Source organism: Melopsittacus undulatus, chromosome 8 (genome assembly GCF_012275295.1).
Source record: "Melopsittacus undulatus isolate bMelUnd1 chromosome 8, bMelUnd1.mat.Z, whole genome shotgun sequence".
Lineage (NCBI taxonomy): Eukaryota > Metazoa > Chordata > Aves > Psittaciformes > Psittaculidae > Melopsittacus > Melopsittacus undulatus.
In genome coordinates, this window is record NC_047534.1 from 8,026,414 (window position 1) to 8,041,239 (window position 14,826).

The 14,826-nt window shown below is 42.2% G+C and overlaps 1 protein-coding gene across 1 annotated transcript; it reads right to left on the minus strand.

Annotated features, from left to right (window-relative positions):
- Window positions 1-521: 521 nt before the first annotated feature.
- On the minus strand, window positions 522-14,011 carry DAGLB (diacylglycerol lipase beta). Its single transcript, XM_005143363.3, has 15 exons — window positions 13,816-14,011; window positions 13,077-13,228; window positions 10,989-11,163; window positions 10,092-10,353; window positions 8,903-9,028; window positions 7,821-7,948; window positions 6,759-6,885; window positions 6,301-6,384; window positions 5,795-5,872; window positions 5,322-5,402; window positions 5,099-5,226; window positions 4,540-4,608; window positions 4,371-4,443; window positions 3,131-3,384; window positions 522-1,701 (listed from the first exon to the last, which is right to left on the minus strand). The coding sequence occupies exons 1-15, from the start codon at window positions 13,908-13,910 to the stop codon at window positions 1,509-1,511; spliced, it is 2,025 nt and encodes a 674-aa protein (XP_005143420.1). The 5' UTR covers window positions 13,911-14,011; the 3' UTR covers window positions 522-1,508.
- Window positions 14,012-14,826: the final 815 nt, after the last annotated feature.

Consider the following 14,826-nt stretch of genomic DNA (forward strand, 5'->3'; position numbering starts at 1 on the left):
CCAGCAGGCTGGTGCAGTGCTCCACCCTGGTGCTGTGAGGGGTGCCCTGATGTGAAGAACAGGATTAAATACAGCAGTCAGCACCATTTCTTTGGAGGCCATGCATTATCAGTGGAAGTGTTAGTGACGCCTGCATTTGCTTGTGCAGTGTAATAAAGCTGCTGTCACCCAGTGGAAAAAACACCCATTTCACCATGTTGTGTACAAAGAAGAGTGCTTTTCCTCTAAAACTATAACTTGCTTTTAACAGTTGGTAAAATGACGGCTCTATTTATGTTTAAAAGCCTAGCATTTTAGCCTGTGCTGTTGCATGTCAGGGCAGGAGCCTGCTGTGCTCCTGCTCACTCCAGGGGCACTGGGGGTGACTGCAGTATCGTGCTGGAAGAGGAATCACGTGCTTGGGCTTTACTGTTGGTGCTACCTTACCTTGCTGCACAGCCTCTAGCTCTCTTGACAGCTCTAAGCTAGTAACTTTCACACAAGCATACCTGAATGTAATAAGACAAGTTTTTAGAGTGCATTTTATTTAGTCTCCATATCAAGTATCACATCAAGAATAGCCACGCAGTTTTCTCAAACACATCATATTAATTTTTTTCTTTTAAATAAGAACTACTGCTGAGCCTTAAAAAAGGGTTAAAATGGTTGCACGCTTAGAAACAAGGAATCCACTTAAAATTAGTGTAACTGGTTATAGATTTTTTGGCAGAATTGGGATCAGTGCTCTCAGCAGAGCTAGTGACTAAGATGATGCAACCAGCTAAGATGAATAAAGGGTTAGCTTTTTTTAAATCTTCTCATTAAGTAGTCCTAATATGGGTTAGTTTAAAATCAATAAAAGTAGTTATGTGGCTCAACAAATACAAACAACAGATAAAAGAATATTGCACACGTATGTCCAAGCAGCATTTAACCACAAAACCATCTGCCCCTGGGTGCTACCACAATCAGTAAGAAAAATAGTGCAATCAATGAGAACCACCCAGCGGGGCTGCCTGTCTCACCACAACCTGTGCACCCCAACCTGCCCACTTTCACCCCCGCCAGCCGCTGTCCCTGAGCTCCCTCCATACCGCACCTCCAGGCTCCGCACTGGCTGGTCTCTGGCAGTGGCAGGATGTGACTGAAGCAGAAACTGGATTTTTTACCATTTTTAAGGTCTGGCAGGGCTCTGCGCTCATCCGCAGGCTGAGCTGTCCGCACACACACGCTTGCTCTGGTTGAGCACTCAGCTGGCGCCTTGGCTCTCGTGCTCCAGCATCCACTGGCTTAGCTGGGACGTGTCAGACCATCATGGTTTCTAAAAGCTCAACCTTCAGCGCAAGTGCAGACTGCTTTAACCAGCCTCCTGCCGTGCATGGTCGCTGCACAGCCAAGGGCGTGAAGACCCTTGTTTATTTTATGCAATGTGAGAAAAAAGTTCTGAAATCCACACGGGTATGAAAGTGGAATGGTCCCTGAATACCTGAAGCCTGCAGTGAAAACCCCCTCACCTTGGTGAGCTATGGCTACACCACATTGGTGTTACATTCTCTTGCCTGACAAGAAATACATGATCTGTGTTCCTGAGACAAACTGTTCAGTGCTTTGAGCACAACATCTGGCATGTGGTCTGTTATCATCTTGGGACTTATTAAAATGCTGCTGAAGACTGCTTCATTTGACCATCTTGCTGTGTATTTAATATCTGAAGAGCACCACCTAAAATAAAACACACCACAAATAAAACAGCTCAGTCTGTGGGATCTGGTGCCAGTGCCAGGCCTGGAACTGACAACCTGAAGGCTTCTGCCCTTGCTCGGGGAGAAACCAGAATCTTTTCCTAAAGAGCCACCATTCAGCCCTCCAGCACACAGCTGGAAATGCTGCCAGTACCTGTCCTGAAGGCAGAACACCATCAAATTACACACTGCTTTAAACAGGGAAAGAACTGAGCAAATCATCCCACCCACAGAAACACAGGCAAAGGGTGTGAGCGGTTAAGCACTGCACAGCCACATAATTAGTGTCAAATGTAGGGAGTAAGTCACAGATGTACCAGTAGGAGACTGAACACTGGATTTAATGCTGCACATATGATGTATTTAGGATTTTATTTTACAGAACAATACATGAAAGGGGCTCTTGTGTGCTAGTCCAATTGAGAAAAAAACATGACCAACTGCTATGCTGTGGAGTAAATAAAGGATAGGAAGTGAACTCAAAGTAAATCAGAAGAGCAGCCATGGAAGAAACCTGCCAGGTCACAGGTGTTAAGGTATCTAACTTGTAAAACCAGTACTAAAATTGTTCACCAAAGATAAGAAACAACATAAATAAAATTCTAATCTACTGAAAGGGATGAAAAAAAAGGTTTCTTCTCCAGCCCTTTTCTCTTTTTTCCCTTTGGTAGGATGGTTTTGTGCAACTTAACAGATGCTCTTATTTCTGTTTCAGAGTGAAACAGGAGAGGATAGGGAGTGAAGTCTAGCTTGTGGGCTGGTTCAGATTGCTTTGTCTAAAAAAACATCAACAGATCTTGAATAAACTGCTAAAGACACCACTGCCCCAACACCACAATCCTCACCCCCCCAGCAGTTTCAGCTTTCCTGCTTTGTCCCACCTTCCTGCATCCACAAAAAAGCAGGCAAGAACAGGAAAGCAGAGGCTGCATGGGCACACTGGTTACTGTGGGGCTGGGCCTCTCCTATCTGGCTGGGCCAGTATTATGTGCAGTATTTTGCTTCCTCATCACCAATATTCCAGTGACTACTCAGCAACAAGGTATTTTGTGATCACTTCATTATTACCAGGACATAAAACTACAAGATCTGCAGCCTGGAGCAGGAACTGCAGCATGCCAAAGCTCAGCTGAACAGTCTGTTTAAAATCACCACCTGAGAATGTGCAATATACCAGCAAAGAAAGACACATGGACACAAAGAGGAACAGTTTCCAGGGCTTGAAGTGAAATTAAAAGCAGCAGGAGGCACAGAATGAAAACCAAAAGTATGGCTAATGACTGATAACTAAAGATGGGTACTGGAGATGCAGATGAGATGCAGAGCTGGAAACACGTACTTTGAAAGTGAGAAGCAGCTTTAAGTAGATTTTAGGCAAACAGGACAGTGGTATTTGTTACTTCACTTACCTCCTAGAGCTTGATTCTTCTACAATATGGATAATCTTGCCAGGAAGATACAGACGAGGATACTGTGGTGGTGAATTGAGGTGCGGTTCATCCTCAAGGGTGTTGTATGAAGGTGACCGATGAACCATTAAGCTCTCCTCAGCCAGAAGTGGCTGGGTGAGGGCATCTTGGTTCCTACCATCCAGTTCAGTTGGGAAGTTATCTGGGTCTCCTCCAAAGACTTCATACCAACACCCATGCAGCAAGATCTGGTACTGAATTCAGACAGAAACAGTCAAATTGAGGTTTGACAGCTCTTCAACTAACTTACTCCAGTTGGGCGCTTCCTCCACATCACCTGAAACTACAGTCAGAAGGTTAAAAATGACTGCATGCACATGCTCCTCTAACTTTCTGACTGATAAAACCTTCTTACTGGATTTTCCCCACAGTAGTATCTATTTCAGTAAGAGCTAACCCACACCACTAGTAACACAACCGAAAACAACATTCTTCACCAGTCGAATTACTCAGTGTAGATTCAGCTCTGCAGATGTAGGTTTTCTTGTACCTATAACTTCTAACTGTCTGTTATCTTATTCTGTATTTACAACATCATCCAGGTCCTTTACACGACTCCTCATCCTGGGACTACATGGACATTCCCTGGGTACAGCAGATTTAGGTTTAGATGTTCAGAAGTGGCAGTTTAGAATCTTTAAGCCACTCCTCTATATCTCCACTGTCACCTGCTTCACACCACAATGATTTAGCACCTTCAAGACTCTGTTTCTTGCTAACAGCAAAAAGAAGAGGTAAGCAGTTAACACTGTGACACAGAAATATTTGCTTTCCAAATGAATTCTGAAGGTAAAATTTAGGTAAACCCACTACTGATACTAAATGATTATTAGCATAAATAATCTTACTTATTTTGAGTCATTTTAGCTGGTTTGGTTTTTTCTCCCCATGTTATTTTTTTTTAGGTTTCCTTAACAACAGAACTAGCGAACAGGTAATTTTGGGCCTTGGAACTTGTGCACAGCCATCTTCCAGGTCTTGTTGAATCTTAATTTCCGACAAGACAGCTTTATAAAATAAGAGACTAAAACAAATGTCCGAGAATTAAGAAACAAACATTTCTGTTCCAAACCCTCATCATTAAGATCAAAAATACACACACCAATTGTCACTTCATTAAAGGTGGGGCTGAACAGAGGTAGCAATTCCCCTGACTTCAACCAGAACTACATTTACTTACCTTGGGTCTGTTGCAGTTTGCCACAATTCTCACTATTCGCCTCTTTAAATCCTCCATGTTGGGCATACTTAACCTGTTTAAACACAAAGAACAAGATAAAGCCAAGCCTGCCATCCTCTGCAACCTAACACATGCCTGAAAGAGTAATTTAAAAGTATTTCCATCTCACCTTGCCACAAGGTCCTTTCCAACAATGACTGAAACAATGAAGCGCTTTGTGTAATCTGCAAGTGATTTGCTTTAACAAGAAAGAGACACATTTTAGATACACCAAAGATATGCACACTTCAGTTTTATGATGATAAATTATAATTCAATAAGAACGCAATTATGAAGCAACAGCATCAGCATCTGCAGCCAGTTCTTCAGATCTAACCCCAGCTTTCAGATCTACCCCCTACAGATGACAAGAGTAACTTCAGTGCTGATTATAATGGTATGTGTAGATGTTACAGGCCAAGGTAGATGAGTGAGGTGATCATTTTATTTCCCAAACTTTTAATTTAAACTCTAATTATACTACCTGATAGTACACTAAATTCACTAGATACATTTCATTCTGTAATATTCCCCCAAGAACTCAACTGTAACTCAGGATGGAGCAAATCCAGTTCTAGAATATATAAACAAACTCTGAACAAAGAGAGTTATCATCTAACAGATTTGTCAACTACCTTGAAAACATTTTTACATCTGAGACACAGAACCAAGTCATGCAAGTCTCTTACCTTAACAGTCCTCCTGGGGGAGAAAAGGCATAACACCTTAACGTTGGGAAAGAGTTCCTGAGCATGATCGCCAGTATAGAAGCTGTTCCACCACCCAAACTGTGACCAACTATCACAAGCTTATATTCCTATGGACAGAGAGAGAAGACTGAAGCATAGACAGACACAGAAAAAGCTGTGTCTAATTTTTGTGTCAAACCAAATTATTTAAAAGATAACTTACTGGAGCAATTGTGAAAGCCTGGTTTAAAATTCCGTCATTTATTAGCTTTTGATAGATGTAGTTTGCAGCTTGAGTTATTCCCTACAAGACAGCATTTTAAGTTAGAAGGATGTATCTAATCTGAAGTGTGAGACATACATACTTCAAATACAACACCATCACAGAGCAACTTTCCTTTTGCAAAGCTGACCTCTTTCTCATGCTCATGACAAAGGTCTAGTTACAACCAAATGATCTTATATGTAATGGCTAAAAAGCTTTTAGAATATTTAATAAGGACATGGAGTCTGACAAGAGGATTACAAATTCTACCTTGCAGTTCCAGAGGCAGTATGTGATGCCACAACCAAATCACTGAAATAATCTTGCAATCCAGCTCACAAGATTATTCCTGTGTTTAACTAAAGGATCTCAGGTGCTCACAGATTCCTTACTGCTGAGATGATCTATCCATAGCCACAGCCTGCACACACCTTATGCACAAAGCCATTCTCTAGAACATCCTCCAGTGTCAAGTCTTCACAATCTGCTGACAGATCAGTGAGAATGTCCTGTGAACAAGACAGCTTTCATCAGACCTCACTGCAGGGCTTTGTAGCTCATGCTCTGCTTGCCAGCACTGTCATAGGGACATCAACAGCCTGACTTACAAGTGTGTAAGCAATAGAACACAGTTCCCCATATAGCACCACCCAAGCAAATGTAGCCATCACAGTCCTGATTTCAGCAACTATTTCCAAGCTGCAAACACAAGCATTACAAATGCACCTCTGCTTACAGAGGAATTACCACCACCCACCCTTCCAGTGGCACAGGAATATTACCCATCCAAGGACAGGAGGGCTTACAACTTAAGCCTGGAAGACTCACGCCTGTGAGTGAGTTATTCTTAAATGTGCCAGTATAAGACAATTTCCTCTCGTTACTGGGAGTTCACCCATTTCTATAAAGCTGATTATTTCTATCAGATGGACAATACCTCAAAAGACAAGGTTCCTCTCACTGCAACCACAATAGCTTCTTTTTTGTGATCCAAAGCAACAAAAAATGGAATCTCATATATCTGGAGAGGAATAAATGTAATAATTAAAGATACCAAATTTCTGTAAGAGTAAGCATTTGTTCTCCCCTTCTGAAAGCTCTTTCTGAGCTCTCCATTGTGTTATGGAAAGAAACAGAATTACTTTATTATCATGTTACTGTAAGTGCCTTTTTTGCAATACTGATACAGATTTATGTTGATGATTTTGTGGCTGTTCCTTTAGATTAGAAAAACAAACAAACCCAAACCCAGAACCAAAAGTTTCAGGGCCTGTTTTCATTTGGCTTTGATTCTCACACCTTATAAATGCTGAAGGCAAACTAGAAACTTCACCCCTTGCTTTCCCTGAATTAATCACTAAGTGTTTTTGCTGAATGCCTGTCCAGACTGTTTACCTTGTTATGAAAACTGATATGAATGAAGTCTCTGTACTGCAGTCCTGTTATTCTTAGGATGGATCCAAAGTGAAAGTTATGACGATCACTGCCAGTTATATCAGAATCTGTTGTTCTATTTCTGCAACTAACAAACACACAGAAGAGAAAAACTTTCATGCTCCAGTTTTTTATGTTTCCTTTCAAGGAATCAAACTTAGTTACTTTGCAAAAAGATTTCTGCCAGGAATCAAAAGCTCTTTTTGGTTTGGTTTTGCAATAGTACCATTAGCCTGATACAAGATGTTACCTCTGCCCACCAACCTGGTTTTGCCTGAGCAGCATGCCACACATTTTAAGTTCAAGGACTAACAAACACACCATTGCTACAAGACTACCAGCAGAGCAAACAATGCAAGAAGAAAAGAATCCTTAAGACTACAGGCCAATGACAGAAAATACAACCAACCAAAAAGGAAATTCAAAACAAGTTCTGTACATCAGGCTTATCTCTTGTATCCATCTTACTATGTGGTTATTTTTTTCAAAGTCACTTATATTTCAGTATGTTGTATTTCTATTTCACATTTCTACTTAAGAGAATCATGGTTACAGTCACAACTGTCAGTGGTCACTTAAACATACAGTAATGCTACACAGCATTACACATACATACAAAGGAGGCAAGGGGAATAAAATGGAGGCTGGAGGGGCAGGCAACTTCTGCTAATGCCTTCAAGACAGGGAGAACTGTTGAAACACTTTTACTTCTATACATACATCCACTTTTATTTCTGTACATACATGTGTGTCCAAAAAGCAGCTCTAAAAAGCTGCATTTTAAAACATGTTTGGTTTAATTCCAATTAAAAAAATATGCTAACCTGTTTCTGAGGGTGGAAAGAGGCTGGAATTTTGTTTCTATGGAATCTGTGAAAGATAACTCTACCAGTCAAGCTCATGTACTCCCAAGAGCAATATAATTTAATGCCACAAAAATACTGCTATTGAAACTATTTTATTTGTGCTAATGCTAGCTAAATAAAAGGAAGCTATGTGTTTTAAGCTCTTGATCAAACCTACCAGTCACCATTGAGCTTACAGAGTGCAGTAAATGGGTTGGTGTATACGTAGTAAGGCCAGCCATAAGCAGCTGCAGCAAACAGCATATAGTGAGCAGCATTCTCCAGTTCAGCATCCAAATCATCTGTCTGAAAGGACACAGGGAAAGAAAAGGAAGGAGAGAGAGAAGAAAGGTGTGTTGGGCAGCCATAGAATAAAACCTGAACACAGACTAATGGAAATGAAGCCCCAGTGAAATACACACTATCCAAAAGAAAAACCTTGAGGTCAAAGAGCCACTCATATTCTGGGAAAAAGTCTGTGTTTGTTTACATGGCTATAGAGCTCAGGAATCTTGATATGCTCCCAATGAATTTGTTTCTTCCAGTACTTATGCACTGATAAGCTCAATATTGAAAACAACATTCACTCCAAGTATGTTACTTAAGGATGTCAAAAGAACAACTAAGAAGTCTGTAGCAGATCTCTTTGGCAAAGACTTTTAGCATGATCCCATCATACTGGCTGGATTCAAAGGCAAGTTGACAGTAATGCACTACTTGAAGGAGAATTATATACTTCTATGAAACACAGGCCAAAATAAGGGAAAATAATTTACAAAGGCATTTTACTATAGAAGACTAGCAAAAATCATTTAGCAAACTGTAACCCATCATTTGCAAGCATTTTAAAGATGCTACTTTTGTTTTGTACTTTGTCTTGTTACTTGCAGCAGGCATAATTTAAACAGACCATAATACTAAAAGACTAGCTTTTCACTTCTATGCAAATAGTACTAAATATGAAATTTTCTCTGTTCCCTTTCTCTCCTGGCTCTTCTACAATGATCAAATGTCCTAAATGGTTCTTTTTTGCTGTTAATTCCCTACTAGTTATGCGAAAGCAAATATTTTGATTGCATACTCATCAAGATGTTTTCACTGCATTTATTAATAATTTAGATTGTGAATTTTTATAGTAGTGTTTAATTTTCTTAAAAAAACCCCAAAACACAAAAACTCTTGCACCAAGAACTGCATTTCAATTTGACCTGGCACCATCTCCTAGAGTAATAACCAGAGGCTGCAAAAACCCTATCTTACCACAGGAGATGATGGAGAATGACACAGGACTTCTTCAGGCTCTTTTGGGCAACTTTCCATTTTATCCTGTTCTTGGTGGAGCAGAGTCAAACCAGCTGCTATGTCACTTGGCACCAAATCAGTGTCCTGCACAAAGAAATGAAAGAGTGCTTAAAACCATCCCACATCTCAGCACAGCAAAACCACGTCACAGGAAAATGCATATCGAATTGTATTTCTTCAGTTCATAAATAAATGCAATTCACTCAGAGGCAATGTGCCCTGAAAATGCAGGTCACAGCAGCATCCAATCTCCCACCCCTTCCATACATACTGGGTATTTTCTTCAGTAAGACTGATGGTAATTCTACCCATGATTTTCATCACTTAACAAAATACCAAGTAAAAGGTATTTTTTTCAGCTGAGCACATGCTCAGTCATATAGCAAGTGTTACTGGTCACTGTTCTACATCACTGTGTAGAACACTGTGTAGAACTGATCACCCTGTGTGAAAAGTCCTCTACACTGGGATTTTACACAGGAGAAGGCTGAAGGGTTTATATTGAACTATCTGGGGCAGACATCTTGCCACAGTACTTGCACCCTTTACCCTATAAGTCACTGAGTAGGCTGTTGCTATAATCTGCATACCCAAGTACTGCTAATAAACAAGAACTACTAGTCTTGAAATCATGGACAGATTTCAAAGTCAGCACTGAACTATGACTGCCCAAGCAGTAAGTGACACAAATTTGAGCTGAATCAACATGATGCAGACTCCAATTTGGCAGATGCTGTTGCCAAAAAGCAGCTTCCTGCATGTGCACGCTGTAGTCTGGCACGTGCTTAGAAAGGGAAGACTGCCAAAACATACTGTGGGGCTCATCCTTTAACAGTCAGAAAGTAGTCAGATTATTTGTCAGAAATATGACTCCTTACTCATCATCAATAGGAAAAATGCTTGGATCTTCACAAACTGAGAAAAATAAACTCACTCTTGTTCTCCTGACTAGATAGATACCTAAGAAGAAAGAATACTCTTTTGCCACAGCCCTTCATGCTTGTAAAGGGAGAGAAACCTTTGTTAAAGGGAGGGGGAAAGGATTTGAAGGCACAGGGACTTCTGGCTGACCAAAGGCACATGTGTATCGCAAGGTCTGCAAATTCAGTTAGTCAAAAGAGAACATAAATAAAGCTTTCCATCTTACCGAAAAGTAGGTGCGGAAGAGCTCTGCGATACTTGTAAAAGCCACTCGATGGTCATCATCTTGCACAATGCAGCAGCACAGTAACCTGATTCTTTTTTCCCAGACCCTGGTGGCAGTGTTCTTCACATTGTACAGCAACTGGCCTGACTGACTGCTCTCCAGGTTCCGACTGACACTATTGGTGAGGTAAAATGTCTTTTTCCCCCCAAGTGGATCAAAGACGATTACAACTCCAATGATTGTAAAGATGATGATAACCCAGCTGCAAAACAGAAGGAGGTGGAATAAAAAGGCTGTGAAACTAGATACTGAGAAGAAAACACAACCATAGATCTTGACAGACAGAAAACTAAGTTGGGTAAGAAATATTGTATGAACACCATCTGCTACTGTCTTAAGGGTGCATGCTTTGTTATCAGGCTTTCAATCCACCAGGCACATGAGCAAGGCTGTCAGTTTATTTCACACGGGGCACCAAACTCAAAATCACAACCCTGTGCTTTGGAAACAGCAACCCAGAGGTGTGAAGGCTCAATTTTTCACTACCAGTGAAGTGATCTAGCTACTACCCCCTTCACATTTATCCAATTTTCTACATTCCCATCTATCCCTCTTATTCTTTCTGATCTTCACCTCCTTTACTCTAGCCCATGCTCTCAAGGCAAGTAGCTAAAGCTTGTTTAGGGAAGGGTACCAACTCATTCTATCTGTCCAGGTTTAAAAATTCTTCTCCTTTTACAATGAAAACTCTTCTATGAGAAACCACAATAATTTACAAGACATCAAAGTCTCCCACTGCTGGAAAAGCCTTCAATAAACATGTACAAAACCCACATCAGCAGTATTTTCCATTTCATATACACTATCAAGTTTGGATATGAGAGAAGGAACCTTTACCTTGCAATAACTGTCCCCATGATGACATTTATCACAGTCTTCTCACACTGTACACTGCTGTCTGACACCCATACAGCTCCTACAACAGCCCAGATGAATTCAGGAAAATAGAGAAGTAGGCGAGTATAAAGTAGCTTGGGAAGTGATTTTCTTGGGCCTGGATTAGAAATTGTTCCTGAAATCACAGGGAGAATTTAAAACAAAAACTGTTTAAGACCACATCTTAAGTACACAAAATCCCACCTGAACATCTGAGCTTTCCAGAAAGTAAGAAATTTAACTGAAAATACAAAGTATTTTCATAGTCAATGCAAAGTTAATACTGAAGCTGAGAAAAGAAAAACAATAGGTTTATCTATGTGGTTCTTTTGGTCTCTTCTACTAATGCCTAAAACTCACTCTTTAGGCAGAACCAGCTCAGCAGCAAGTGTGAGGCAGCAGTGCTGTGCCCAGCATACACCAAAGTGGCACGCTTGGAGTGCTGGCTCATGTACAGTTCTTTTTGACTTCTGGTGTCTGCTTTTATTATTCTATTTAGCTTTCAGTTGCCTGAATATTTAATTTTCAGATGCTGTTTTGCTGGGCCACAATACACTTCTGCCAGGTCACTAAATAATAAATTAATTTACATTTTTATTTAGTAGAATAAAAGCAGGACCACTACCAGCAGAAATACTTCTTAGACTATTTTCTGTATTGGCAGCTTAATAACAACCTCTTTCTTTTAATACTCTCAGGCAATAAGAAAGGGAGTAATTTTTGGCCAGCTCAGTTCCTTAAACCAGTTTGTTGATCGCAGGGTAATGAGATGGCGGGTGTGTGTGTGCTCATGTGTAGGCAGGATAATTTGTAAAGGTTCAAACCAGAGCAGAACAAAAGTGATCAATTGTAAAGCTGTGGCTCACATCCAGTGACAAAGCTGTTTAAAAATCCCTTGATCCAGTGGTAACTTGTTCCCATTCCCAGATTGTTGCCTGTACCACAGCAGCATGGTTGTTTACAGAGACACAATCAGACAGAACTGTGATTCCTGAAAACAATTTGTTTCCTTTCCCAGCACCATAACCTAGTGTATGAGTTCTTCAGTCAGGTTCACACTTCCATCACTAATGCCCACATCAGTGCAGTGCAAGGGGTCATGCAAGAACCACTGCTCCCAAAACCCCACATTATAACCAGGCCAAGACATCTCACCATTAATTTTCTTGGAAATTCAGCCTCAGAATTCTTCCATGCCTTAGTTCTAATGGCCTTGTAGCTGTACTTATATACCAAACCTCTTCATGCTTCTTCCCACTTAAATAATTTAAATAGTTTTATTTACAGAGTGTTGTGAGAACCAAAATATTAGAAATTGTGGGGTCTTGTCTGTTACTGCAGAGACCACACTTATATTTTGAATTAATCTCACATTACTTTGATAATGAGCTGTCTCACCAGGAAAAAAAAACTCCCTACCTTTTTTTTTAGCTCAAAATGAACCATTTCTACAAATGACTGAAGTTGCACTGTGGTTCTTACTCTTCACTTACTTGAAGTGAATGTTTAGCCATTCACTTCAAGCTGTAAGTTGTGTTCTATTCAACAGTACTCAGTGAGTTACTTGTACTATGACATTCACACAAATTCCTTTCCTATGTGTGTTTCCTCCCAGGCTTCACTGCAGCTACTGATCTTTAACAAGTCATGACAATATCTGCCTATGCAAGGCAAAGCTAACATGACATTTTGGATGAGAAAATTATTTTGGATTATTTCCCCTGAATTCCTGTTGGAGAGGCTGAAAGGTATTCTGTCTGAGGTCATGGATTACATGGATTAATGGTGAATGCAAAAGAAAGTTTCAAGGTGCTTTGATGACAGTGAACGTATCACCATTAACTGCACTAACCTGTTGTGTCCACTTATGTTAGATTCCCAACTAAGAGAGGCAAAACTATTACAGCAAATACATTGATATTGACAGTTTCTCAAGTTTGACTACCACTGAAGCACTTGAATTTTATTTCATTTTTAATGTCAACCACAGATTAAAAAAGCATATATGCCACAATCCTACTAGATTAATAAAAATTATTAACTATTTACCTTGCATACTGACATACACAAGAGCAGATAATGCACATATTATAGCAGCCAGGAGAACGAGGAGGACAAGCAAGTAGCTGTGCAGCAATCCTCCCCCGGGACAGTTAAACCGCCCCTTGTGAACCGCATAAAGAGCAAGAATTCCAATCCACCTACAGGAAAGTGAGATAACAGAGTTATAGTTGGAACCGTACACACTGCACAGCGATCACCTGATAAAGTCTTCATCTTGATGACAGCATCCCACAAAGATTAACAGAAAGGGAGCTGTTATATTAGGAAACTGTCGGGATGAAAGGCCTAAAGGGATGCTCAGCAGTAATTACAACTGGGCAGAAGTCGCTGCAGACCGAGAAACAGACTCTCTTCTGTGGTGCGCTACTCACTGCCGCAGGTCCCAGAGAACCTGGGCTGATCTTAACACAGGAAGGAATCGCCGTATTAACTCTGGCAGGACGAAACCACGTTCACATCAGTCACGGGTTAAACACAACCCAGCAGTTACTGTTCCGCGCACAGCACACACGCGGTAACGCCGCGCTGGGCCGTTACGTCAGCCCAGGGACTCTACCCCCAGCCGCCGCGTCCTCCGAGCCGGCCCACGCCGCAGCTGAGGGCCCAACGCCGCCACCACCCGGCCTCAGGCGGAGGGGCCTGCAGCAGGGAAGCTGCCGGCAAGCGGCCACCGAGACTGCCCCGGCCCCGCAGGCGGAGGTAGCGGCCGCGCACTCCGCCTTACCACAGCAGCCTGACGAAGAGCTCGAAGGCCCCCGGGAGGACGAAGTCGTCGCTGCCGATGGCCCAGCGCCTGCCGAACACCACCAGCCCCGGCATCCCGCCGCCACGTCAGGTGCGCCCGAGCACCTGCACCGGCCCCTTGCCCGCGGCCCGCAATGACCGGCACTCCCGCAGGCCACACCGCCCCCTCGGGGCAAGCGTGACTTCACGAGAGCGACGTCATGACGTACCGCGCGGCGCACCACGTTGACCGGCGGACGCACCCCACCTCAAACTCGATTGGTTCAAGTCGCGCATGCGCTCTGGGAGGACCCGCCCGTCCCGCCCGCGGTGCATGTGCAGAGCGCCCTGAGGGCCCGGCGGAGCGCTGAAACGGGAGCGGGAGTGCTCGGCGGTGAGGGATTAACCCCGTGACGAGCTCCGACACCCGCAGGCTGCTACCACCGAGGGGCCCAAGCACCACAGCCCCTGCAGGGGGCGGCTTTAGAGGCCCTGCTGCCTTCTCCCTCAAGCTTCTGCAGTGGTGAGGACAGTGCAGCTGAATTAAAGTACAAAGACAACAGTGTGGAAGAAAATAACTTACCGTGATCCTGAAGGGTTCTCTCACACTAACGGGCACTGATCTCGTATAGCCCTCTGGCTACAGCTCATATCAGACTCTTGTATTTCATCAAAGGGACAGACCTTGGTTTCAAGCAACTCCAAACAGCAAGACACTGGTATCTCCAAACTACAAAGGAACTGCAGCACCTTGGAACACACTCTACAAATAAAAACTACTATTCAAATGTGGGGTTAGGATAACCATCACCAATTACAGGGATAACGATGGTAACAGAAGATAAATGATTTATTGAAAATAAAACCAACCACAAAAAATATCCATTTCACCTGCACCAGGCTGGAGCTTAAGCTATTGCAAGACAGTGACCATTGCTTCATCCCATGACAATGCCCCTCACAGCCTTAAAGAATTCATATTTCAATATAGCAAACACTGACATTAAGCAGC

Excerpts from the sequence above, each read along its gene's own strand:
- DAGLB (XM_005143363.3), bottom strand. The coding sequence starts at position 13,910 with ATGCCGGGGCTGGTGGTGTTCGGCAGGCGCTGGGCCATCGGCAGCGAC. Across the intron at positions 9,029-10,091 it reads TCTTCCGCACCTACTTTTCG|GACACTGATTTGGTGCCAAG; the intron begins GTAAGATGGAAA and ends TTCTTTGTGCAG. Across the intron at positions 5,227-5,321 it reads AGGCTTTCACAATTGCTCCA|GAATATAAGCTTGTGATAGT; the intron begins GTAAGTTATCTT and ends CTCTGTCCATAG.